The sequence below is a fragment of the Aythya fuligula genome, chromosome 6 (assembly GCF_009819795.1).
Source record: "Aythya fuligula isolate bAytFul2 chromosome 6, bAytFul2.pri, whole genome shotgun sequence".
Taxonomy (NCBI): domain Eukaryota; kingdom Metazoa; phylum Chordata; class Aves; order Anseriformes; family Anatidae; genus Aythya; species Aythya fuligula.
The window spans coordinates 1,594,895-1,621,721 of NC_045564.1; the positions used below are offsets into that span (position 1 = coordinate 1,594,895).

Here is a 26,827-nt window from a genome sequence, read left to right on the forward strand (position 1 = left end):
GCGGCACCCAGCGCCGCCGGTGGGCGGAGGGGCGGCGGCCTCGCCGGGAGCCGTGAGGGGAGGAAGCGCTGCGGGGCGCGACGGGCGAGGCGGGGCCGCCGCGGCTCCTCAGGCGCCCGACCTGCTGAGGGAGGCGGTGGCTGGTGTCCCGCTGCGAGCCTTCTTCCCCAGGCGGTGGGCGCCCGCCCAGAGCTGCCCGCAGCTCCCCGTTTTGCTGACAAAATCTCTTCGAGACCTGCTGAAAAACCTCCCTGGAAATCCTGAGTCGGTTTGAGGGAGACAGCTGCTGGGGGAATTGCTCTCCAGACAGCGCGTTGTGGTACATGTTGCGTTACGCTGTGGGGATGCCAACGCGTGAACTGAGGCAGCGTTGCTGCTATGACCGCGTTCGCTTGTTTAAAAACAATTTTTTTAACATAGTTCTTACTGCAGGATTTCGTTGCTGTTAAAAGCATCACAAAGCATGTTCTGTCAGTTCTTAAACGGCCGTTTAGCATCGTCTCTTTTGGAAAAAATGTAATGAAATAGTCTGCATCATAATCTGCTGTTCTCATGTAGGTTTCAAGCTGGGCCTGCATAGTAAGGAAGATCTTGCAGCAAAAACTTGGTTCCTAAATTCATAATGAAACAGCGAGTTAATTTTAGGATCCGTTAACTGCACGTGATTGTCTCAACACAGCCAGTTCTGCGCACGCTAGTGTGCAAAAGGGAGCCTTGGGATAGCTGCAGGGGTTGTTCTGTCAGTGCTGTAGAGCAGATGTAGACTTACTCTAAATGTAGAGTAAAAAACTATAAATACTAACACAGTACGCCGCAAATTTTAAGCTCTCCATGTAGTCGAAACCTACTTCAGTTTCAGTTCAAAGCCAACCAACTGAACATTACCGGCATAACCTGTTTGATGTTATTGGAGGTTCCTTGACATTGTCATTTGCCAGCACAACTTTGGTGTTTACTCACCGTGCCAGTGCTTCAGTTCTGAGTTCTGTGCTGTAAGAGATGCTCTGCTTCAGGACGGGCACAGGGACAGGGCTAAGGGCAGGGCTTCCACGCAGCAGGGATGCAAGTTGTGTCTCGCTGCGCTGTCTCTCCAAACTCCTAATCCCTAAACAGTCACTTTTACTGTGTGCAGAACAGTGCTTTGGGGGAAAAATATGTCCATGTTTGAGCTTGTTAAAGCATTGTACTTTCCAACTACCTTTTTTTTTTTGCCAAAGAGGTTGGCTCTTTCATGTTTAATGTATTTATAATGCTGGTGTTGGTGTGAACGGACAAGGTAGGGATTTCAGATGAATGGGACCTGTTCTCCCTGCCAGACTGTGTATTGCATTACGAAACAAATAGTTCTTTGAGCAGGGAAACATAAAAAGGTTGATTTCCTGGAGTCTGTTTTTTGGTGTGTCTACCAGTGTGGTATAGCTCACAGTTGAGCTAATACCAAGAAAGGAATTGGAACTGATTTATTTTATTTATTTATTTATTTTGTAGTTAACTTTTTTTTTTTTCCTTGAGTTGCAGAATTACAGTATTTGATTTGAACGTTGCCAATTCTTGTTCTGGCTAAACTTGTTACAAGGTTCAGAAGTTATTAATAAGGGCTTTTTCACACAAGCCTAATTTTCGTAGAAGCACAGTGAAAACTGAAGCCTATGTTGACAGTGTAAAAACTTGCTATAGCTCATTACAGCCAATTATGTAACCAGGGTCTTGGGAAATCAAAATTTAAAACCTCTGTCACGGAACAGGGACTTCTGTTTCCCTTGGGAGATCTGTGTTACCATTTTGTTGTAGTATAGGAGTACCATACTTTGCAGACAGGAAAAAAAAAAAAAAAAAAAAAAAAAAGGGCAGCTCATTGATTTTTATTGTCTGTAAAAGATTTTGAAAAGACGGTGAACCAGAATGATATTGTGGAATAATAGTTTAATACTTTTTATTTGATTAATCAGGCAGTATGCTTAATTTACTAATGAAAACTGACTGTAATTAAATAGATTTCGTGTGTGTGTCCCCTGACATTTGAACACCTTTGAAAAAGGAGCAATAGAAAGGAATAAGAACGGGACAGTGAGGTTAGCGCAGCTGATGAGGTGAGGTGATGGAAAGGAAATTGTAAGAAAGATTAGAAAATGGTAAGCCCTGAACAAAGCTTAACGTTTTTGCTCAAAGTGAAGGAATTATAACTGTTTGCTTGTATACATATACATAACATATACATATACATAACTTCTTATGTATATAAGAAGTTGTTATATATACACCAATCTTTTATTCTATATATGTGTATGTATACATATCAAAGACACTAAGGACAGGTTGCAAACAAGTTGAAGACTAAGGGAAAGGAAATAGTCTGTAGTCAAGGAGGGACAGACAGATGAAAAGGGGAAGGGATGAGTATGTGTGTGTGTGGTGGGAATTAGAGCTAAATCGTCTTTACTGTAGTGAGAGGTGGGAGAACCAACTGGAATAGAGATGCTTCTACTTAGTTCTACTTAAGCAAAGCACCTGAGAGAGACTTCAGAGAAGTTTCCTGATGCAAAACTGGGTTTAATTTTCACTTTGCTGTGATGTAAGATAAAATGTTACCTTAAGATTAAAAAAAAAAAAAAAAAAAAAAGGCATTTTAATACAGTTTGTTCATTACTTCATTTATCTGTGAATTATCATGGTACATAACCAAATGCTATAACTAGTGTATAATTAGTATCACTCAGGTGTCCTGGTTTCTGGCCTCAAATCGCATGTCCTGGGAGAAGTGACTTCCTTTTTATTTTTTTCTTTTTTTTTAATTTTTCTGTAGTATGTTACTTTAAGGATGTGCAACTTTAACATATACACAATTGCAGTCATTCCCAGTTTGTTTAAAGCTGGTTCAAGTTCATAACTGTTTCAAGGAGCTGCAGCCACTCATGGGCAGTAATGCCTACTTAAAATAAGTACTCAACATTTTATGTTTCTTGAACTTTTTAGAGCAAAACCCATTGAAGTTTTTCCTCCTGTGTTCTTCAGACTGTCCTTGAAAACACTACATAAAACAGAAACCAAAATATTTAAATGGCTGGATAGCCACTGTATTTTCTTGTTTGCAACAGTATAGACGTTATATTTGGTTTCTTTAAGCTTAAATCCACATTCAGAAACGAATGTTATTTATTTTTCTAGGCACTGGAAAACTAGGCTCTTCATGTTCAAGAACAATGTGCTATGTTTTCCATGCGTAATAGATTCAAATGAGAGCATCCTGACGTTCCAAACTGCATCAGTTCAGCCTTTTAGTAAGGATAGAGTCTCTTCACCTTGTTCAATAGATCTGAGCTGCCTTCTTTGTAGTAGCCTGTTTGCATTTCAAAAATCGTTTGAGTTCTTGGGTGCTAGAGGACAGTATTTTGATTCTGTGCCATGTTTTCTTTTGCAACAGAAAATAAAATTACCGAAGAAAACAGCCAGGCGATATCCAGCGTACGAGCTCTATCTCTACGGGGAGGGGAATTATGCTGAAGAAAACAAAAATCTAGTATTGACAGGAATTCCAGTTCTCTTTCTTCCTGGGAATGCTGGCAGTTACAAACAAGGTAAGCATTTACCTAATTCATAGGTATTTTGCAAAGAGTTCTCACTGTTATGCATTAGTTAACGGCAAGACTTTTTTCTGTTTGAAATGATATCAGCAATGGTGCAGTTAATCCTTATCAGTCCGTGGTCACTTTCAAGAAGGCAAAAGACTTGATTTGTATTTGAAATCAGTTAAGCAGTTGAGCTATAATGTATTTCTGGAGTGAGGCGTTATCTTCTGAAGGGCAGAAACAGTACAATTTATGCTGTACTGTGGCAGCACTGCACCGTTGCTATGTGTTTCCAATTAAAAACGTATTTGCTTTTGATTTGAACAGTGTTCAGAGCAGCTGTGCCAAGTAAAGCAATACCTGAATTTGATCAGAAGAAGCTAAACCAGCTGCCATCTGTTATCAGAAGTTGTATTAGGTACATACTATAGAAATAAGCATCATCTTACGGTTTAACTTGTAGCTTCGATATTTCCTAATTCTTTATGTAGTGGTAGTTTTTCCTTAGTATCATATTCCCCCTTGGTTTTCTGTGTTACTCCCTGTTACACTTCTAGGCTCCAGATGAAAAGAAGGAGTAGTTTTTAAAGCATTCTGTATTTTTCAATGTAAATACCAAGCTTAATAATTTGCGTGTGAAGTACTGTGAAGTACATGTGAAGTGTTCATTCAGGTATCCAGAATTCCTTCCAAGCTGGGCTTGTTACTGTTATTTTTGTTTTCTGAAATGTACTTTGAAACAGTTAGTAACACCCTTCAGACATTAGCAAAACTTGTGTGTATGTATGGGGAAAAACACTTCAGTCTAAAACTTGCTGTTTTACCATGGTATTTTTTCCTTATATTTGCACCAGACTTGGTGATTAAATTATCTAATTTCAGAAAACCTTTACAAGGTTATTTTCTCAGACAACGTACTTGCTTAGCTTATGAAAAAGTAGAATATTTTGCAAACTCATGCTGTCAGAAAACTCACATAGCTTTGCAGAGACAGTAGTATCCAAAGAACATGATGAACATAACGATTATGGGAGGTACCGTATGGATTTCCATAATCGTCTCTAAAGTACTGGAAATCTTCTGTGAGATAATTGATTCAAAGATCAAAGCCGAAATTTCCTGAAGTGGTATATTCTTTATTGCAGCGCTGGATGCACAGGGGATCTCTCCACCTACCGTGCATGTTCGAAGTGACAAACTATCTCATATTTATACAGCAAAACAATGAATATTCTATTAACGTCTATACATATTCATTACCTAAACCCGCCTACTCTCGCTTTGTATGCTAATTAGCTTATCAGTCCTTGCGCTTGCACAAAGCCTTCCAAGAATTGTGGTCTGGGGTCTTCGGGACGTGGGCAGTGGTCTTTGGGAGTGGTCTCGTGATGTACTTTTCACCTTTTGCTTAAAAAATGCCAGGTTGGATGAATCAGTTGTTTTCCAAGCTGCAGAAATGCTGAGTTGGCTCAAGCCTAACTGAGGGTCGGCAGGATGTTTCCTTAACAGGATGTTTCAGTTAACAAGGCATAACAGAAGGTTGACTCAAGTTGTCGCAAGTCAGCCTGACTGAGGGTCGACAGATAACGGGATGCTTCAGTTAACAAGATGCTTCAACATAACAGAAGGTCGACCGATAACAAGATGTCATCTATTTTGTTCTCATTAATTTTTAACCACAAGATTTATTCTATCCTAAAGTGAGTTTATACAATATCATAATGCTGTCTCTAAAATCAGGGCAGTGCATCATTATACAGAAAATAGAATGGTACTTTCAGTGTATGTTAGGAATCAAAATGAAATATATAAAGAAAAACCTAGTTGAGTAGAAGGAGTACTACATGCTGCAAATATTCTGCTACTTTAGATGAGTGCCTTTAAATATTTATTCCTTGTTTTGGTAAATTGATTTAGGGAGACTGGCAGTAAGTCACATTCATTTTCCAAAATCTTTGTTTGATTAAGGCAAAACTGATTTATTCTATGGCTCATAATATTTTTAATATGGTTTATTATGAAAATTCACATTTCATTTAGAATTTATTGTGGAATAATATATTTTAGGTCTGATACCTAGATGAACAGTTCTTGCTGCTGTTGTTCTTTGCACGCTTGTTTAAAATATGTTCATGGTTGAAAAATGAAAGCAAGCATCGCTGCTGTGTTTCCTGGGCTTATTTTGATTTGTTACCGACACTTTTGAAGGATGTGAATCCATTATCTTTCACGGGCACTGAAGTGAAATTTGTAAAATTTACAAAATTCAGACTTTGCGCAAAAGAAGATCGTCTGGTTTAATTAGTGGGAACAAACCTGGAATTGGGAGAATTGAGGGTTCCTGAGTTCTAATCAGGAACCTCTTACCAACTTGCCTTGTGATCATTGGCAATATTTGTATTCCTTCTACCATGAATTTCAAAGTATAAAGTTGTGACAGGATACTTGATCTTTTAAATACTTTTTAGGTCTTTTCATACCATTTTGAAGGTGTTCTTATTACTTATCAATTTTAGATAGAATTGGTGAAAGGATTGACTACAAATTCTACTTATAATTTGCATCTTTCTGATAATATTTGTTTAGGTGGCTGAATGTATAAAATATTTCAGAAATGTTATTTTCTAACATGATAAGCTTTGCTGAAGTTTAGTTGGTTTTGTTCACCTCTCCAGTGAAGTTTTCAGAGGAGAATTCTGCAAGCTGCAGACCTCTGAAGCTGTTCTACTCTAAGATAAATCCTGCTTCTAAATTCCAGACTTGGGCAGATCATTAGTTTATTTGTAGAAGTGTATACTTGTTTGGGGGACTCTTTTCTTTCCTTCTTCCTCCGCCATGCTCTTTGCAGCTGGTGCTGTTCCTCTCCTGCTGTGTCCCCTCAGCAGCAATGCTGCACTCAGAAGGCTGTATTAGATAGCAGCCAGGGTTAGATGAGCACAGGTCAGAAGCAAGGCCTCATAAACAGGACATTTTCTCCCTCAGGACTTCTGGTGGAAGTGTTCTTTGGGCTTTGGTTTCCTTCTCCTCTGTCCATCTTGGGGTGGTATTTGGGAATGTTGTTCTAGATTGGTAGTCTTCAAAGGAATTTTAGAAAACCGCAGCAATAGCATTGCCTCTCCAGTTGAAGGCAAGAATGAGGATTTTGCATTCTTGTCCTGGTGGTGATGAGAAGGTGCGAACGAGATGAGAATAGCAATGCTCAGGTGAAGGAGCATAAGCTGTTATCTTTTATCAGTTTGGTTTAGACATTGTGTCCATGAAGTCGGCTGCCATGCCATAATACTTAGTTCTCTGTACCTCACTCCAACCTTTTCTTTTATCTCCTCCGACATCTTTTCCACATGCTTCTGTAAACTTTTATTAGGATGTATTTACTCATACTTCTTTCTGTCAGAAGGATTCTTATAAAAACAGGAAAATTGTTACATTTCTCATTTTGCAATTCAATACTGTCAGTGGCTGGCTGATATTTTTGTTGTCATTATTTATATATTCAAACCTGATTTTGTAAAACAAGTGGGATTGCAGTTTAGAAAAAATTTGCCTTCCATCTTTTTTTTTTTTTTTTTAACCTTTTATAAATGACATGAATAATGAATTTAAAATAGCATTTGTTTCTTGAGAGGTTATGTATTTGTGTTTGTCTACTAATGATGATGCTAGGACAGTCTAATAGTCCCTGCTTAATTTGTGATTTTTCCTAGTGCGTTCTCTTGGATCTATTGCACTTAGAAAAGCAGAAGATCTTGACTTCAAGTATCATTTTAATTTCTTCACCGTCAACTTCAATGAGGAGTTGGTTGCACTGTATGGTGGTACTCTCCAACGACAGACCAAATTTGTGCATGAATGCATAAAAGTAATTCTTAAGTTGTACAGGGTAAGTACTGATGTATGCTAGATCATGTACTTGTGTTTTGGAATGGAAATCTGGTCAGCTTTTTTGACGGATAACTGAAGAACAATGAATAAGGGAGGGAGACTTTGTACTGTGTGTAGGTAATTGATCATGGCTCTCAAGAGAGAACTGCTGCTCTTTAATAGATTTGTAATGTTTGTGACAATCTTGGAGCCCTGATTAGGTTCTTTATTGTTTATAAACAAACACTTCCTTGCGCAACGCATGCTTTTTTTGTAGTACAGCTTTAAACTTTCTCTAGCTTATTAAAATAATAATATAGCATCACCTTCCATCCTGTTTTCCTAGAAAAGTTTTCTGTTAGCCTATGTTGATGCTAGTAAATATTATACTTGAAGGGATACAAATTGATCTGTGGGGAAAAATGAACAGCTGCTAATCAGAGGAGGCCCATGTCAGAACCAGATTTGAAATTGAACTAATTATCCTTTGCTCTTTCCTTAAGGATCGAGAATTTGCACCAAGCAGTGTTGCAATAGTAGGCCATTCCATGGGTGGTCTTGTTGCAAGAGCATTGCTTACCCTGAAGAATTTTAAGCCTGAACTTATAAATCTGCTCATTACACAAGCTACACCTCATGTTGCACCTGTAATGCCTTTGGATAAATATATTACTGGTAAGTAAACTAACCCAACTACATTCTATTTCTTTACTGATTCCCTCATGCATTAGCTGGTGAGATTCTTGCAAATTGCTGAGGCTTGAAGCAGTTCGTGTGTGCAGAATGTTCTGTTTACTGTAATTAATCTATTCCTTTATTACCGTAGTGATTATCTCTGCGCACTGTACTACTTCAAGTGAAATGTCATTGTAAAGTTGACTATGTGGGCCTATGCTTCTGTGAAGGGGCAGAAGTCCAAATAATTTCTAAGTGCAATAGACTGCAGAGTATGGAACAAATTTCATAAGCTCTCCAGAGAGTGACATTTTTTTTTCTTTCTTTTTCTGTAAAACTTGAACTCTGTAATGGCTTTCTTTGTCAAATGAATTGCCTAAATGGAGTTACTTTTGTTGCAGTTGTTAATGTTTGTTACTCCCAAAGTGTGTTATTGAATATACCTATTGTGTATTGAATATACCTATTGAATATAGGTATAATATATATTTTACATAATATATTTATATGTATAGAAGATGCAAAGTATTTTCTGCTTACTTAACTAAAATGAAAAGGAAAGTATAATCAGTATGTATGCACTGTTAACTTATTGGAAAGATTGATGTGACTAAATTACGCTGATGAAATACATGTATGTGCTTTGTGGCTACTTTGCTGTTCAATGTAGATATAGAAGGAATTGATGAAGGAAAAGAATAGACATTTATTTTCTTTATTCTCTGTGGCACCCAAGAGGAAGGGATTATCTCTAGTTGCTAAATTTGATTTACTGTGTTTGCATTGCAATCAGTTGTAGGAAGAAAAATTAATACAATGCTTCTTTCTTGCTGACTGACTGTTTCTGGATTATTGCCATCCTTAAAATAGAACGGTGATTTGCTACCTAAGGAAAATAAGTGCTCAGCTAATAAAGGAAGTGTGAGTGTATCTGTCTCTCCCAACTACTACCTCCTTGGCATTAAAACAATAATTTTTGTTCCTTATATGAATCAAAAGTGGTAATCAGAGCTTGAATGCCTCTAAGAGGACTTACAGAAACTTTTAGTTGAATCATTCTGTAGCTTTTTTTAAATATATAAAATAGATTTATGGGAAATTGATTGATTTTAATGTATTTTATAGATTTTTATACAGCTGTAAGCAATCATTGGATTCTAAACGCCCAAGAGTTAAGAAATTTAACTACCCTTTCTGTGGCGGGAGGATTCAGAGATTACCAAGTTCGTTCAGGACTGGCTTTTCTACCAAGATTGAGTCAACAAGACAGTGCCTTATCTGTTGTGGTAAAAAACAAACAAACAAACAAAAAATGTATTTTTGTTGTTGTTTTTGTTTTGCATGGAGGTTTGCTAGATAGCTGTCTGTAATATGTGTATCAATGTCTGATTGTAGTTTATATGCATAGCATAGTGTAACTAAATATGAAAATAATATATAAATATGAAATATAAATATAAATTATGAAATAATATAAATAAAATATAAAAAGAATATGAAAATAAATGAAGATAATGAATATATATATATATATATGTATATATAACACCATAAATATTTGATGTAGCAGAAATGAGTGTCCATTGAAAGAGTACGCGTTGGGGTGGATTTGAATCATCCCAAGTACTGCTTGGTACTATTGCTTTTCACCACCTTCTTGCACCTTTTCTGTTGCAGAAATCAGGTTTTATTTGTCTTCTGCTTGTGCAGGCATCTGTTTCCTCCCAAAATTAATCAAGCAGCATCATAGAACTAGTTAGGTTTGTTATTCCATGTTTTCTGCCATGTAACTGTTCTCTGCATGGAAGAAACTGGCAAATACTCCTCAGTAGGGCTTGACAGAAAATTTGTAGTTTCTGACTTCCATTTATTGTGTAAGCCAGCTTTTGAACAGTTTTTTTCTGACATCAGCTTGAAATGTTATCTGAAACAGTTTTCATTCCCTTGGTGTTTATCTCCCTGTCCATTGTACAGAAGGCCGTCTATAAATAGTCTCCACTCTGATTCTGCTAGGCTGAGAAGATTAACTCTGCAATCCCTTTGTCCTAGCAACCCTTCTCTGCATCTGCTGCACTTTAATTTCTCATGACTGTTGGTGACCAAGATTTTGCATGAGATCCAGTGTAGAGTGGTATAATTTTTTTTATAACCTTGTCATCTGGATCTACCAAGTCATACTGTAGGATGATGTTTATTTCTTTATTTTTTCTTCATGGCTGTAGCTCATTAATTGTTTATACTTTACTTGAATCAGGTTGTATGATAAGGTAATGAGCTCTGTTTATGGAAGGGAGATTTTTGGTGGCAGTCTGTAAATGCAGTACATGTACAAATGAATAACTTTGGACTGTCTAGTTCTTTCATGCTTCTTTCTGTTGAGGGTGTTCTTGATTTTTCAGCAACTGCCTTCACTGGCATGCTTCTATTCTTATGTGCCAGGATCACTTATTAAATTAATAAGATTAGTAAGAGAAGCAGTCTTTGAAGAACTTCTTAGTAAGTTTCTTCTATACCATTATTTGCTCTTTGACTATTAGACACTGCTATCTGATCTATCTAACACACATACTTCTGTAGTCATTTTACAAGTCCTTGTCTTTGCTGCAGCAAATAATGTTTTTGACTGAAGAAGCCATTCTATTATACCCCTGTCCATGAAACTCTATTACTAATTACCAAAGCAGATTTAAATTGGGGGGACGGGGGAGGTGGACGGGACGCAACTTAGAATTTTTAAATGCTGAACGCTAAAAAAAATATCTTAGTTGTTTTTCTTCTCCAAACAGAGCTCGGCTGTGCCTAGAGCTTGGGCCTCAACAGACCATCTCTCAATAGTGTGGTAAGCTATTTGAACAAAGGTTAATTGGCTGACCAAACATTCCTTTTGTTTTCTATTGTTCTTACATTATACAATAATGTAATTTCAGCATAATATGGTCTCTTCCTGCCACTTTTATTCCCCTGGATATTTCCGTTCTAGATTTAATTTTACTTATTCTGTCTTCTAGGTGCAAAGAATTGATCCTGGCTACCATTAGAGCTTTTTTTGATCTCATAGATGAAAACACAAGGCAGGTTTGTATATATGACCCACTGTGTATAATTTCTTCTTCCCTCACAGAATGCTTAATCAGGACAAGCTCACTTTTGATTTTTCTGAGTCACACTGAGAAAATTATTGCCTTTTTGGTATTGGTCACTGAAAAAGTCTCATGGCTTTGTGTTATTTGACATGTCAGAAATAATTAGAAGTTAAGCCAATTTTTATTATTTATTAATAATGTTATTATTGCTTGGTGCTTTATAGTTGGTTTGTGGATTGTATTATTATTACATGATGCATTAGGTTTAGTTGACCTTGCACCATGCTATTTTTTTCTAGCTGTGTAGCTTTGAATGGAATCTCTTAGTGTGTGTTGGATTCACCTTGCATAAATAGTATACAAAGGGTGAAAAACTATGATGGTTTATCTCAGACATAATACTTCTTAAATTTCCCCATGTAGTGTCGTCATAGGGGCCAGCAAGTATTTACAGTGTTCTTTTGTGAATAACACAAAAATAGACTGTAAATGCAATATAAGGGCAGGGAAAAAGCTGATTTGTTTACCTCTGGTTACCATCATTTATTGCTTTTCTAAATAAATATCCTTCTGAAATGTTTGGCAGCAGTACACTTGAATTGGGATCAAGGTCCAGAGGTTAGAAATATGCAAGAGCAGAGTCACAGACATAGAAGAGGAAGGCTTACAGGTGTTCTTTTTCAGTTTCTGTAGTGCCACGCTGCACTGGTTTCTTAAGGCATGCTCACTTTAATATGGAATTTATAGGGACAAAAAGGAGGTACAGTTTTTCTGAAGTTGACTGACAGTGCACTGGAGGGTAACACTTTGCAGAAATCAGTTGTATTGTCCACAATGTTGAAAAGCTGAAGAGGAGAGAAGAAGGAAAAAATGAAAGCAAAGCTCAGTGTACTCTTACAGCTATTTGTTTTCTTGAAATATTAAGATAGGTGCAATATGCTAGATTGATGAATAAAGACAAGTACATATAAATATTTTTAAACTCTGCTATGAGTATGTTGTTTTGGGAAGAATGTGTGGGTGTCTATATAAAATATGTATTTTTTAAAAATATATATGTAGAATATAATTTCCTTTTGTTAAGAATAGATGAGGATACAAAACTCCCAAAAGTTTTATTTATGCATAATAGCAAATGTTGACTTTCTCTGTTTTGCTGTGATTGACTATTAATGGTACTTTATTTATTCAGATTATTGTATTTAGAATAGAAACAGTGTATCATGTCTTCTAATAATTTATTTCCTCTCATTCCCAAAACTGCATTTCTACTGATCATGTCATGATTGTAAATCATACAAATTGGTAAAATAAAAATTGGCAATCTGTTTTGTTGGTAAAATAAAAATTGACCATCTGTTTTGTTTGTTTTGTTAAGATAACTGAGGATCCCAAGAAGAGAATGTCTGTACTGAATCACCACTTTGTGAGACACCCTGGAAAGATATTTGAGGAAAATCCTGAAGCTTTTACAGAACTTACAGGTGTGTAGCAGTTTTCTTTTGAACAAGATTCAGAGATACTCCTTGTTTAAGAGTTGATCTTCTTACTAGCAAGCTTCTGAAATAAAATTTGTCCTTCTGACATTGCTGAAACAATATGTGGCTTTTTAGACCTACACTATTGACTTCCATGTGGTTTCAGCACTTAATAGTTTAAAAGGGGTAGGAGCAAAAATGGCTATGTCGTTTTTATATGCCTTTGATTCTGAGGCACAAGTAAGAATCGTATTTACACCAAGGTGTCCAGTAGACAATCTCAGAAATTAGGGATAGCTGAACGCCAAAAATGCTGTCTAGTCTACACTTGCATCCCATTTTTGCTAGAGGGTTAAGGTTGAGTGATTAGGCATTGGAAAGGGTTGCCCAGGGAGGTGGTGGAGTCACTGTCCCTGCGGGTGTTTAAGGAAAAGTTGCACCGCATGATCTTGTGTGTCTTTTCCAACCTTAAAGATTCTGTGATTCTGGGTATTGTAGAGCCACTATGTTAGTTTTGTGCTATGTAAGGAAATCCTGAATATTCAGGGCTGCTTCATCAATTTAGTGATGTGACAGGGTAAATTGGACCACCTACTAATTGTTTCCTTGTCACTGCAAAGAATGCATAGATAAAAGGTAACAAATCTTGAGCACAAGGATTCTTGGGAACTAAACAGATGTTTCATAAGGCACAGCTGTATTGGTAGTTCTGCTGAGTGGACTGAACTGAGGAAAACCATTTTATTTCAGAAATTTTCGTAACGTAAACTATTGCAGAACTTTTAAGATAGCTTTAACTTTGGTGTCCAGTTTTGGCCACCCTAGTATAAGGGGACATTTAGGCATTGACATGCTAGAATGAACCCAGTAGAGGACCACCGAAATGTTTAGCTTCTGGGGTGTAAGACACAGGGAGAGGGAGGCTAAGTGAACGGTGTTTGTTCCCTCTAAAAAGAATGTTAAGGGGGGGATTTATTGTTATCTTCATCTACCTAGTGAAAGATCAGACTATTCTTGGAAGTGCAAAGTGTTTGCATCTTGCTATTTCTCGCACACTCTTGACACTTAAAAATTCATGAGAGAAATTTAGTTTATTCTAGTTACACAAAAGAAAAATATTAACCTTGCATAATAATTTGCAGTATTTACATATCCAATCTGTTCATTATTCTGTCTTATTTTCTTTCTCCAGACATATCTTTAAACTCCTACTGTTTTCTTGTATGTGGCACTCAGCTCATCACTTGACTTGCTTTTACACAAGTTTCTGTATTAGTTTTCTTAAAAGGCCGAGAGAAACAAAGACTGGGGATGTTTCTAATATTTCATTAGATTTAATGCCGCCCTGTAATTACATCTTGTGTTGTTAAGTTTCTTTTTTTTTTTTTTGTTTCCTTGAGAGCTTTGTTCTAAAATCCATAGGCTTTCTCTTTTTGTAATTAATATGTAGTAATTGAATCCCAGTGTTTTGCTACTTCCTGTGTTACTGATAATGACTGTTGCATGTCATTCTAAGCAGCAGCAAGCTTGTGTATTGACTAAAGTTTGTAAGGTTTTGAGACATTTACATATAAGAGATAACATATAGGCAATAAGAAAGTATGAGATTTTGTAGATTATTTCCTCCAGTGTCACATATAAAAACATGTTTGTTTTTTAGGAGATTTCATGTGGATTGAAGTCAAAACCTCAAAATGGACTTACTCTGTTTACAACGTAAGTGATGTTTTTCTCTATTGTGTGTATTATGTTTATTTTTTTTAGTAATGAACATTTTTTTCCCTTTGAAGGATTCAGATGGAAAATATTTCGTGTTTCCTCTTGCAAGCCACAGAAAATCATACAGTCATGTTTACTGTGAAAACAGTATGTTGGTGAGAAAATACTTCTTTCATGTCTCGAGTTTGTTTATAAACTTGTTTGGTTTTAATTTTGGATATGTTGTGATTTTAAGAAAATTTAATGAATAATACATGTAGTAGAAATTAATGACATCCACTTACATTCACATCCTAATACGTTGTGTCAGATGTACTTCTTGTTGAAGCATGTTGTGCTTAGTGTTCAAGGTCTGAAACCTTCAATGTCACCTGAATTTCTGAAATGTGAATGTTTTATTTTCGGCTCTCTCACAGTTAGCCACAGATTGCTTTCTCATTTAATTTAGTGCAGCTGTACTGATGGCATTGAATGAAGAAGTTATTTTCAGTGCTGCCAGGGTTTAGCTGTACTTAGAATTCAGAAACACTGCTTATAGGTTTGCTTTGCCATAATAAAATTTAAGTCAGCCAGAAAGTCTACAGAGATCTTCAGCTAAGCAGTGGACGTGAATGGGAGCCAGCTGAGAAAACAGCACCTTCTCAGCTGTCTCCTTTGTTGTGAAGAGAGGTGATAGTATGCCCTGTATTTTTAGTTCCACAGCTAAAATGTTTTTGAAATCGTTTTTAAAATACTTTTTGAAAGGAAGAAATGTAGTCTCTTGGCAAACTGGAAATGGATAAATATACTTCTCAGTATTAAATGAGTAGTGGAAGATGTCCCTGCCCATGGCAGGGGGGTTGGAACTAGATGATCTTTAAGTTCCCTTCCCACCCAAACCATTCTGCGATTCATTCTGAGATGCTTTCTTATATGATTGTATGTATCCCTCTTACCTCAAAAGGAGAGGTTCAGACTACCATTGCGGGGAAAAAAAGAATATATCCTGTGTTTCCTAGAAGCAGCTTCAAAATTTTTAAATTTGTTGTGAACTTAGTTGCCCTTGAATGGGGCAATTTTTGCCTTCATTATGTATTAATGACAGGACTGGTACTGTTTGAGGAGGAGGAGGTACAGAATACTTATATTCTCTAGTAGTGAGAGTTAAGGGGAACCCAGTAGGACAGTCAAAATCTGAAGTATTTCTTGACTACTCAGGATAGGAGCTTGAGACATTAATTTTAGATGGAAAAGAATAAACTTGAATAAAATTGAACTTTATATCGTGTTAAGGCAGATACTTCTCTTTTTTGAAGAGAAATAATGAAAGTTTGCTTGCCAAACCTTGTATTTCTTTTTTAGAAAAACGTGCCAATTCATATATAGAAAAGATGACAAACGTATTTAAAATGATTCTGGAAAAAAAAGCACCACACCTTTAATGTTTGTGTTTTATCTTTCCTTGTAATTCTAATTGCAAGATTATGATATCAGACTCTTTAATGGAGGATATAATGTCAAATTCCATTAACACGGAAGTTTGATTTTGCAGTGAAACGTTTAAAAAAAAAAAAAGAAAAAGTTAATAGTTTCATTATAAACTACAGAAGGAATTTGAGAGAGACTGTTCTTGTCATCATCCTTGCTTTTACACTTCAGCAAATAATATTCTTAAGAGAGTTTGGTTATTATAGCGATAGTGGCTGCAGACATAATGGAAAATGAGATGAAGATGAAAATCTGTGCCTCTCATTAGGAAGTTATTTGCACCAGGCTCTGCTATTAAAGTATTCTAGAACAATTGCTCATATTTAGTGAACTGAAACTGTTAGCATGTAGAAATTTTGGAGATTATCAGTATCAACTCATGCATTGTTTGCTGTAAAGAATTAATAGTAATGTATTTATAAATTCGCACATCAGTAATGTACTTTTTATGGTATTAACGTTACAGGACACAAGTAGCTGGATTTATGGCTGCATGGACAGCAATTCTTCAACATGGTGAGTATACATAGTTCCTGTTTTTTTTTTTTTATTATTATTTATTTAAGTAGATCTTGTATGACTGTATTTGAGTTTTCAAGCATATAAAATATCTTTCTTAGGAACGGGTTGGGAAGAAAAAATAGAATTCTTATTCCTGCTGTGCATAATTCATGCTTTCTGTATCATCAATAAACAGGAAAAAATATACTGACCAAAATTGCTATCATATGAATGCAGAATAAATTTTGTGATTTTTTTTTTTAATTTAAGCTGTATTTTTGACCTTCATATCAGTAAAAAAAAAAAATAAAAATAAAAAAAAAATTGCTCCTTTTGCTCTCTTTTGGACACTGCATTCTGCATTGGAACCCTAAATTGTATGGTTTGTAGCATCATTTTAGAATCCTTTGACAAAGACATAAAACATTACTTGAAGCCCTCAGAAAGTGAATTGAAGCATCTTTTTATTATTTTTTTTTGCATTCCAGAATTGCTGTTACCATATGAGAATATTTAGAAGTGTGGGTGATCAAGTGATTATTTGAATCAGGTCATTACAATCATTACTAAAAAGATGAAAAGTAATTGTTTTTAACACTGGCTTAATTTACCTCCTCAGAGTCAGCTCAACATAAATTCAGTCTACCCTTTAGATTAGGGAAAATTCCCGGGTGGATTTGAGCTAGTGTAGTGTTTATTTTTTGGGGATCTGTGCTGAGGCATATAGCCACAGTGTCTTGCATCCAGTCAGATGTTACAATTATTCTTTCCTGATCCAAGGAGCAGCTGGCTGTTACTGTTCTTTGTAACCTTTGATTGGCATCAAATGGAGGTTAGTCTAGTGCAGGACTGCTAGCTAAAACTTAGCCTAATAAAATCCATAGCAAAAACACTATTATCCTGAGGTCCTATAACACTATTTAGAGAACAAAATGTATCCTGGTATTGTAAAAATCATATTTTATAGTAAGTGAATGAATGTCTTGCTGTTCAATTTGAAAATTAATACACCAGTTTTGAGCTGCTGCAAGGTCTGCAATTCTTGTTTTATGTGGTATGTTTTGCATGTGCCCATAGGAACAATGGACACATTTGATATTTAACAGATGTTAATAAAACTGTGTGTTAATTCAATGCCAGTGCTGCCTTGGCTCATTAAGAGTTTTAATTCTTTTGGAAGATGTGTGTCTAGTAACTGATGATTGTTGTGTATTACAAAATTAGAGCTTCATTTAATTTCTTTATGCAAAAACAAGATTTGCAGTATCTGAAATTATTATAATTTGCTAAATGACTGTAGTAGCTGACTGCAGTAGACCCAAACTTGTTCGCAATTCATAATTATGCATGTTTAGGTAGAGAGGGATAAAAGCTGGTCCACTGTCATAATCTAGTGCCTGGATAATGAAATGTTTGTCCTTTTAATGTGCATGTATTTTTACAGTCTGGAAGCTACTGATTTATCCTGGAGAGCTGAGTTACTTCCGACCATCAAGGTAAGTGTACCTACCTCATAGCAGGGAGAGTTGCTTGGTGGGGTTGTGTCGTGGGAGAAGGATCTGTTCTGTTTGCAACATGGAACATGCAATTGTATTGCAGAGGAAGGGGTACAAGAGGTGGACATCTGGGAACTGGCAAGCTAAGGGGTGTGTTTTGTTAATGGCTTTTCCTCTTTTTTTTTTTTTTTTCTATTTTTTTTAAGGTTGTAATACTGAAACTTCAGGATTATCCTTCTTTGTCCCACATTGTCATTCTTGTACCACCCACGGTTGGCAATAAGGTAAAAAGATGAAACATGGACATTGCTTGTTCAGAGTGTTCATAGCTTTCAGATGCTATGATGGAAGTTAAAGGGTTATGTGCTAAGTTACTTAGACAAATTGTCAAACTCTCGGTTTAAAAAGAGAGAACAAATGATAGACTTGGAATGGGATGGAAAGTAATTTTCAAGTGAACTAAATATATATTAGAGATGGTGGAACTCGTATTTGCTGCATACGTCTCTTTGCTCTTCATAATTAATCTTCAGGGGACAAAACAGAGCTTCTTGCTGCTTAGAAAACTGTATCCAGAATTTGGACAAATCATGCTCCTTTGCAACATCACACCTCCCACCCCACCCCACCCCTGACCAAAACAAACAAACAAAAAAACAGCAACAACAGGAACACTGAGATGCACCTCAGGTGGAGGGATGTGAACTGGATTCTAGTCATTCTCAGGCTTTTGAAGGCAAATGGCTGCAAACATGAGTAACCTACAAGTTATGCGTAAGGTACCCAGATTTCTACTGCTGTTTACAAGAATAAACTAACTGCCAGTCCCTGACAGTCAGGGTGGAGGGGGCAGAAGTGACAGTTCAGTATTTGTGTCCTGTATTCTGCTGGTGCCTGTGAATAGGGCTTGGCTACAGTCTTGTGTTCAGTTTAGATCTGTACTTAATATTCTGAATTGCAGTTTGCTTTGGACTGTGAATTCTTCAAAGAGGATTCCAGAACAGTACAGCTTCCTGTAACGAATCTTTTTTCCTTTGGTAAGTACATCACATTAATATTGGGGGGGGGGAAATAAAAAAAGGGAAACTAATATTAACTAACACCTAAGATAATAAATGTGCTTAAAACTTCCAATGTTCAGGTTTGGTTTTTTTTTTTTGGAGGTGGGGTTGTTTTTACTAAAGTTAACACTACTCTTGCTAGTAACAAATAAGAAATGTGATTTTTTTTTTTTTTTTTTTCTGACTAACAGATATAGTGGATATAAATCTCCTGGGGAAAAAAAAAATCAAATCTGAAGATGTACTGAGTTCTCAGATCATTTTATATAATATTTTAAAATAACGCATCCTTTGCAGGCCTTTCTTCAAGCAAAATTCTATTAAATTCCACTGGCTTACTTTACAATGTTCAGCTCCAGCACTTTAACCAAGTAAGAATATTACTTAATTTTTTAAGCTAATGTAACAACTATTTGGAGTCTAAGTAATTTTTTTTATATGTTTTAGGTATATCAAGCTTTCAGAATATATATAGAGAGCCACTGCCAGTCACCCAATGGTAAATATGCGTGTTCTAAAGTATATATTTATAACCTTGTTTTAAACCTCCTTGAAAATTCTCAAGACTAAAACTTGTGGAACAAGAAGTCCTTTCAGGCAGTGGGGTTTATACAGTATTATTATAATCTGTTCAAATGTCTGTGCTAATATTTCTCATTTTCTACTTTAAGAAGCTCAAAGAAAATGAGGAACTAGTCTCATATGCTTGTTTTATTGCTTCTCAGAAAGGAAGGTTGAATTTTACACAGGATTCTGCATTACATTGGAAGTGTTTCTCAAGAATAGTATGTTTGACTAGGATTTTTATTTGCTAATTTTGGCACTCAAATCTGAGTGTTGAGCTGCATGAACTCAAACAGAAGAGGATGCTAAAGGGCTTGGTTTCAAGAAAAAAAAAAAAAAGAGAGATTTACTAGCTTGAGGTAACAACTTGCAATTGAAAACCCGAAATTTTCTCGTAACTGTACTGCCTTTAATGTTGGTGTCTTTCTGTCTTGGTCTGTAACAGCATGTGTTAAAAGTCATTTTTGTTCAGTGTTAACTGCACTGAAATCTTAATTGCAATGTAACTGCAAGCACAGTGCTTCTGTACAATGATCTCTAGGCCACCTTTTGTTTTGTTTGTGTTTTTAAGTGTCTTATGGTGAAATTATAGCAGGTCAAATGTTATAGACAGTAAGCAGTATGTACACGTGTGGTTTTGAAGAAATGGCACATAGCATATGTTTTGCCGATATATAGTGAGACTATTGAATTTGCTTCATTTATTTTTTGCAGACAGTTGCCATGTCTTGTTCTTAATGAATTTTGTATTTTTAATTATCTTCCTTTTCAGAAAAAACTAGTGTTTACAGACTTCATATACCCTGGTCACATGAAGACTCAGTAACTGTAGCTAAGTAAGGACTTTAACAGTTATAATTTATTTCTTGATATGTTCTTGAAGAGAGTTTGCATGCTGTTGTGGGTATATTTCTGATATGAAACAAATTATCCAGTCTCTTTTGCATCTTTCCTTCATTTACCTTTCTGTCCTCATTGACAAAGTTGTTTTGTTTTTTCTTTTAAATAAGTATATCTACTAATAGATCTACTAGTTGCTTGTTTGATAGTTCTTGCAAATATTTTGGAAATGGAAATAAGATTTCTTGGTCTGAAATTCTCAGCATAATCTTTGATCCCCTCATGACTGGGAAATAGAGCTTGCCTGGGGTACTGGTTTCTTCCTGTGATCCAGGGTCTTGATCGCACAGCAGCCCTAAGCTGCTTGACAAAAGCAAATGCTGTGCCTTGAAATGTGTGTCATTCGTGACTCAGAGTTGAACAACCTGATTGAACTTTAGTTTTTTTCCTGTATTTTCTACTCCAACAACTTAATGCTTGCAGGAGGCTGAATTTTATTCTTCAGAATCCATCATATCCATTCTCTTCACAGAGCATATTTATGTGTTTTAAGAGGGAGTGCATATGCTAATGTTAAACTTGTCTGTTTTCATTACTTCAAATGCCCCTGAGATAGTCTAGAGTACAGTGGATTCAGAATGTTAAGTAGCTCTTGGATGGCTGAATGGGGCTTTGAGCAAGCTGGCTTAGTGCAAGGTGTCCCTGTGCATGTTGGGGGTCGCAACTAGATGATATGAAGGTCCCTTTCAACCCAACCCAATCTATAATTCTTTGTGATAGAATAAAAAAAGTTCATTATACTATTTGGCTCACAGCTTGTGGGTGATACTTGATGTATTAGTTATGGTTTATGCATACTTGCTGAAGACTAAAGCATGTAGATCACCTTTTTTTTTTTTTTTTTTTTTTTTTTTGATTATGAGGAAAACAATTACCAATTAAGTTGCTCTTTCAGAGTTCCATCTTCTAGTGAGATTTCTGCAAAACTGCATGTTGCTCAGCCTGGAAATGACAGCAGGGTTCCAGTATTAAACATTTACTCTTCCTCAGACTGTCAGTATGAAGTGAGTAACAAACATTTATTTTATACTTAGTTTGCATTGCTGTGTGTGTGTGTATATATATATATATATATATATTTTTTTTTTTTTTTTGCTTAATTCAATCTTTGAAATCATGTAGCAAAATAAATACTAAGCAAATCTGAAATTGAGCTGTTTGGCCTTTTCATAAATATAGCACGTTACAAGTGTTTTTAAAAGTTTAGAGAACAAGTGGAAGTTGGACTTACATTTAAGCAATACTTTAAAGTATATGTTTTTAAGAAAAGTAGTTGGATGTAAGCTGTTGTGCATTTTAATTACAGGATTGCTGTGTTTTAAATTGGCTTCTTGAGAGTATTTTGTATTTGCTTGCTATTGTGTAAAATAGCATTCAATAAAATCTTAATTTTTATGCAGGTAATTCTGAAGACATCGTTTTTACAAATTCTTGGGCAAGTAAGAAATCTTCTAATACTAGATTTTGTTTTTTATATCAGTCCCTATACAAGTTATTCCTTCCTGCCACCCCTTACTATGGCATATCAAATCCCTTCTTGATGCCAAGAGAAGCATTATTCAATGACTGGTTAAAACCTTGTTACTTGGTAAGGCACCCCATCCCATGCCTTGCCAGGCATCCATTTTCAGAATAGAAAAGCATTCTAGCTTTAAAGAGCTGGTGTAAATGTTGAGCATTTGGCTTTGCAGTTAGCCCAGTATCTATAGAGGTATGACGCTGTAGGTCATTTTCACTTTCTTGCCTGGTGAGTCAATACTGTTAAAACTTTAAAAGAACATTTGGCATCAACTGCAAGTTTTTCAGGGGGAAAAAAATAAAAAAAAATCTATATGTCCATTTTAAATATTTTTTCTTTCTTTATCAATGAAGAATACTTTTCTACAATGGTATAAAAATAGACTAGCCATCTGCAATTTTCTGATTCTAAAAAGTAATGTAATTCCCAAGCATGGATATATAGTGCTGGAATATTACTGGCAAGTTCCTTTATTTGAATATGTGCATTTCTATCAAGGATTTCTCATCTTGTTACCATTTGAAAAGAGATTGTGTAATATCTGTATAGAGGTGGATATCAACTCATGACTTGGCACAGTGGAAGCCAAGTGAAATATACAAGAAATTAAGTCTGAAAAATCTGTGCCAAAAGGGTACCTAACTATGTATAAGTTTTGCTTCAAATGTGGCCTTTTGCTTTTAGGGTTTGTTTATATATTTTACTGAAACACCATTAACATGCTATTGTATTCTTTTCACTTCTGTCTTGACTGAAAAAAAAAAAGCTTTCATTTATCAGAACACACTTGAGTTGCCATTTATGAGATATCCAAATATTTTCCGTATGTAATATTAATTGCTCATACTGGTTATCAGATACTCATCCATGAAAATGAGAAAGTATTTTCATCTTCTAGGAAAGATTTTCTAGTCACATTATCATGCTGGTTTTGTGATAATCTTTTGTATATGTTTGCAAGTTATTCTTATAACCTTGTCTTTCAGATAATAAGGTTCCATGCTGGTGCTCTTCCTGTCTATGTTGTTTCTAATATCCTCCTTACCTATGGAGGACAACTGAGCACACTGATATCAACAGGTAGATTTCTAGAAAAATATTTTTCCAGTGTTTTTAAAGAAATTACTTATCCAATTTACTGTTGAAAGGCTAGCTAGTTGGTGTGATATTTTTTTTTTTTTTTTTAAGCTAAGTATCATTGAACTTGAGTGAATTTTCCAGATCTAGGCTCCTCAGCTTCAGTTTTTATTTGTTAGTAGTTCTCCAAGGCTGTATGCTGGCAGAATATTTCCTTCTTTTTTACCCTGTAGTCTCTTCCTTGTGGTTGGTGTGTTGCATGGTATTTTAATATTAATAGAAAATACTTAAAAACACTTGTGAAAGTTTAAAACATACTGTTATTATGCACAGAACACCTCGATCTTGCATAAAGATGAGATTTGACTGTTATACGTGACTTAAGACAAATAGCATTTTCATTTAAATTCAGGTTTGTACTTGTAGCAAACTCTGTAATTGCTCTAGAAGTTCTTGTGTCAAATTACCTGAATGTGAATGGTCCACTGAATAAGGCCTTTGAGGATCATAGAATTACCGGGTTAATTTAGGCTGAAAAAGACCCTCAAGATTATCAAGTCCAACCATGACTGTGTGCTGACTTAGTGTTGTCATAAGACGTGGTATCTTGTTTTAAAGTGAACTTTCAAAAAATTGTCTGAATTTACTTTTTGTTGTGGATAATCTTTGTTAAAGTTCATGACAAAATAATAGTTATAGATACTTTCTGTTCTTGATTCTAGGCCAGTGTTCAGAATTTTCCCTTGAACTAATTAGAACAGCTAAACCCTACAAAGTAGAACCTATTATAAGCATTGTTGTGTTTCTGAAGGGGTAAGTTTGCATAATTTATTTATTTAAAGTGGTTTGTAAAACAGAAGTTTCAAAATTCTGAAACTTGGTTTGGTGGGAGGATTATTACTCTGATTTTGTTGTGAACACCTGACATTTTTTTTTTGAAAGGGTGTAGTTGATATATGTCTTACCGTAATGGCAAGTCAAAGTCATAAGTAACACCGCTTTCATGTTTTTGGCAGGTTTAACTGGTTTAGAGAGATATGGGATTCACTCTCGCTGCCAGAGGTGGATGCTGCTGTACTGAGTAGTCAGGACGTATGGTTCCCCCTCGTTTCCCTGATTCTGTTTCTTTTGGGGGCAGGCATTGCCTACTGGAGTGCAGTATTTTTCTCTGCATCTCTGAGAGTCTTCTCTACATTATGGTTGATTCTGATTAGGTAAAACAACATTATGCTCTATAATTATGCTTTTTTTGATGACTGTAACATTCATTTTTGTTGGGTAAATGAAATTCTGCAGTACAGTTCATACTTGATTTTAGATATCTGGGTTTGTCAGTGTTAAATATTAATGAAATATCAGAATAGCATTATATTCCTTGTTTAACATCTCCAAAAGGGAACTTAAATGGCTTTCTTTCCTTCATCAGCTGCAATAAAAGTTTTCAGTTTTACTTTTTGAGGAATGCTTGTTGGAGGAAAGAACACAGCTGAACTATTTCCTTCTCAGCAGCTGATGAATTTTACAGATGATGTCTAAGAATGCTGGAATGTTTTTGTATGTACAGATGAGTGCTGAAATAGGAAAGGGGGGTTAAGAAAAGGGGGGAATGGAAAATAAAGTTTTTGAAAGAGAAAATTAGAAATTGGATGATATACTTAGCTAATTTGATGATTTCACTGTTCTCACACTGATAAAGTCCTCACCTAGATTTCAGCCAATAGAAAACTAATTTGGTCTGTCCAGAAAGTTAGTTGGGATGCTCTTTGCTTAGAAAATACCTACTAAATGAACTTTTTCTTTATCACTAGTACTTCTGGTCTTATTCTATCAAATAATACACGTGGTGTGAGCTATTTTTTCTCAGCCATCTTATTCATCAATAATAGTGAATGTGAAGACATTTAGTTATAAGCGATGAAGTGAGCAGCTTCTAAGTTTTGAAATTACTCTTACTAAATTTAAGATTTTTAGCTCAATTTAGCCCTTGAGAATGTATTGAGCAGAGGCAGGAAAATTAGATTTTGTGTTATTTGCCTGTAAGTCAGATCGTTCTTTGCAATGAATTTTAATACTTCACACAGTTATTACCTTACGCAGGTTCTGATCCAGTCCTGAATTTCTTGAAGAAAAAATAAAAACATATAAATCTCTCTAAAGTATATGGGATTCAGTTGGGTTTTGCTCAGTCTTCTGAAAAGATCTGATATAGCCAGCAGCAAAGAACTTGTCACTAGCTGCCTGTGGAGTTCCGTGTTCCTACCAAGTACCCTTCTTGTGGTTATTTTCAAAATTTGTTGTGAAGGTTTTTTAAATTTTCCAAATAATGCTTCTTCCCATTTTCACTGTCTTAACATTGGAATGTTCAGTGAAATTCTGAGAGGTTACAGACTTTTTCACCTTTCCATTGCATTTCCTTACCACCTTCTTCCCTTGGTTTTCATTTCTTCTCAGCTCATCTTTGTCATTTCAGATTCATACTTGTCTCTTAGTCATTTCAGCTGGAATCCAGAGACTTAAAATAAAATTTTCTGTCTCTCTGAAACTGTGAGTAAGCAGAAACCCTTGTTTGGGAAGAATGTCACAAAACGAGTCTTGCAGACTTACTGTTGTATGCTGCTGTGCTATCACTGCAGTGTAGTAATGTTTGTAGTAGGAATCACTCTGATGGTACAACTATGCAGTAGTAAGAATACGGTTCTAGTTCTCTTGGGCTCCACAAAAGAGCTTAGTGACTGCATATCTGGAGTTAGGATAACCTAATGCTTAATGTTCACCAATGTATCTGTTATGTTCCCCAAATGAAGTAAAAATAATGTCTTAGTTAGAGACTAATAATAACTAACAATGTATTGGTTACAGACATACAGGAAGGTGTGAGATGGTTTTGTTAGTTTGATAAAGTTATTTGCAAAGTAGCTTATGTAGCAGTTACTGTATATATTAAAATTTGTTGAACTTTATTTTTCTGGTGTTTAATCAATATTCAGGAGGAATGTATTATTCATGTGTCATTCATGAAACAATTATTCTTTGATATCTGGTAATAACGTGAAAACTACCAAGTATAACATTAGGGCTTTTTTGTTTGTTTGCTTTTTAAGACCTACCGTGCTTCAGAAAGATAACAAGTTGTTTACATACAGAAGACTCTGTGTGATGGGGTCTCTTGCTTTGGTTAGCTGGACCACTTGTGGTGCACTGGCTGTATTCATTATCTATCTTCAATACTTGTTTAAGGTACTGAAAAGCTAAGCATTCCAGATATGTACATAATGTCAACATTTCATCTGCTTTGAATTAACCCAGTGTTAAAAGCAAAAATAGAGGTTACCATTTTTCATACTTTAAGGAAATGTGGTTATTCGCATACTTGAAATAGGTCTTTTTTGAACTCTTCAGACTTTCAATCTCACACTGTTTAGAATTATTTTGTTGTTTTGATTGTACTTTTTTCAAAGGAATGTATGGTCCTATATGCCTGCTACAATAATTCGTATAGTTTAAATTTTTTCTTACTAATGTCATGTTATAAAATCAAAGACTAATGGCTCCCTTGAACAGATGCTGCAGTGAAAGAAGATCCTTGAATGTTCTGTAGAATACTTTTTATTTTAAAGACTTCACAAATCCTTATGAAGTAGAAGGAAGGAAAATGGACAAATTGTAGAATTAGGACAGTCTTTATTGTATGGCTAATTTGTGGCACTGGCCAAGGGATCAAGGCTCCATATTTAGTCTCTGCTATTCAGTTTCCATGGTCTTTTTTGCATCAGAGCATCTAACTCATCTAAGTTAGATATCTGATTCACCCCATGGTTATATAGCTGCTAAAACAGCTACTGTACTTAGTTACTAGGGAA

The 26,827-nt window shown here is 35.6% G+C and overlaps 1 protein-coding gene across 1 annotated transcript in view; it reads left to right on the top strand.

The window, feature by feature from the left end:
• Positions 1-26,827, top strand: part of PGAP1 (post-GPI attachment to proteins inositol deacylase 1) — a 33,640-nt gene that overhangs the window by 153 nt on the left and 6,660 nt on the right. Inside the window, exons 2-23 of the mRNA XM_032190298.1 lie at positions 3,422-3,575; positions 7,271-7,446; positions 7,931-8,102; positions 9,228-9,388; positions 10,889-10,941; positions 11,111-11,177; positions 12,564-12,669; positions 14,324-14,379; positions 14,454-14,537; positions 16,316-16,365; positions 17,795-17,846; positions 18,053-18,130; positions 18,808-18,883; positions 19,205-19,278; positions 19,355-19,406; positions 20,244-20,307; positions 21,267-21,375; positions 21,772-21,810; positions 22,877-22,970; positions 23,690-23,780; positions 23,984-24,181; positions 26,069-26,204. Of these exons, the coding sequence (XP_032046189.1) occupies positions 3,422-3,575; positions 7,271-7,446; positions 7,931-8,102; positions 9,228-9,388; positions 10,889-10,941; positions 11,111-11,177; positions 12,564-12,669; positions 14,324-14,379; positions 14,454-14,537; positions 16,316-16,365; positions 17,795-17,846; positions 18,053-18,130; positions 18,808-18,883; positions 19,205-19,278; positions 19,355-19,406; positions 20,244-20,307; positions 21,267-21,375; positions 21,772-21,810; positions 22,877-22,970; positions 23,690-23,780; positions 23,984-24,181; positions 26,069-26,204 (2,142 nt within the window). The remainder of the gene's footprint in view (positions 1-3,421; positions 3,576-7,270; positions 7,447-7,930; positions 8,103-9,227; positions 9,389-10,888; positions 10,942-11,110; positions 11,178-12,563; positions 12,670-14,323; positions 14,380-14,453; positions 14,538-16,315; positions 16,366-17,794; positions 17,847-18,052; positions 18,131-18,807; positions 18,884-19,204; positions 19,279-19,354; positions 19,407-20,243; positions 20,308-21,266; positions 21,376-21,771; positions 21,811-22,876; positions 22,971-23,689; positions 23,781-23,983; positions 24,182-26,068; positions 26,205-26,827) is intronic.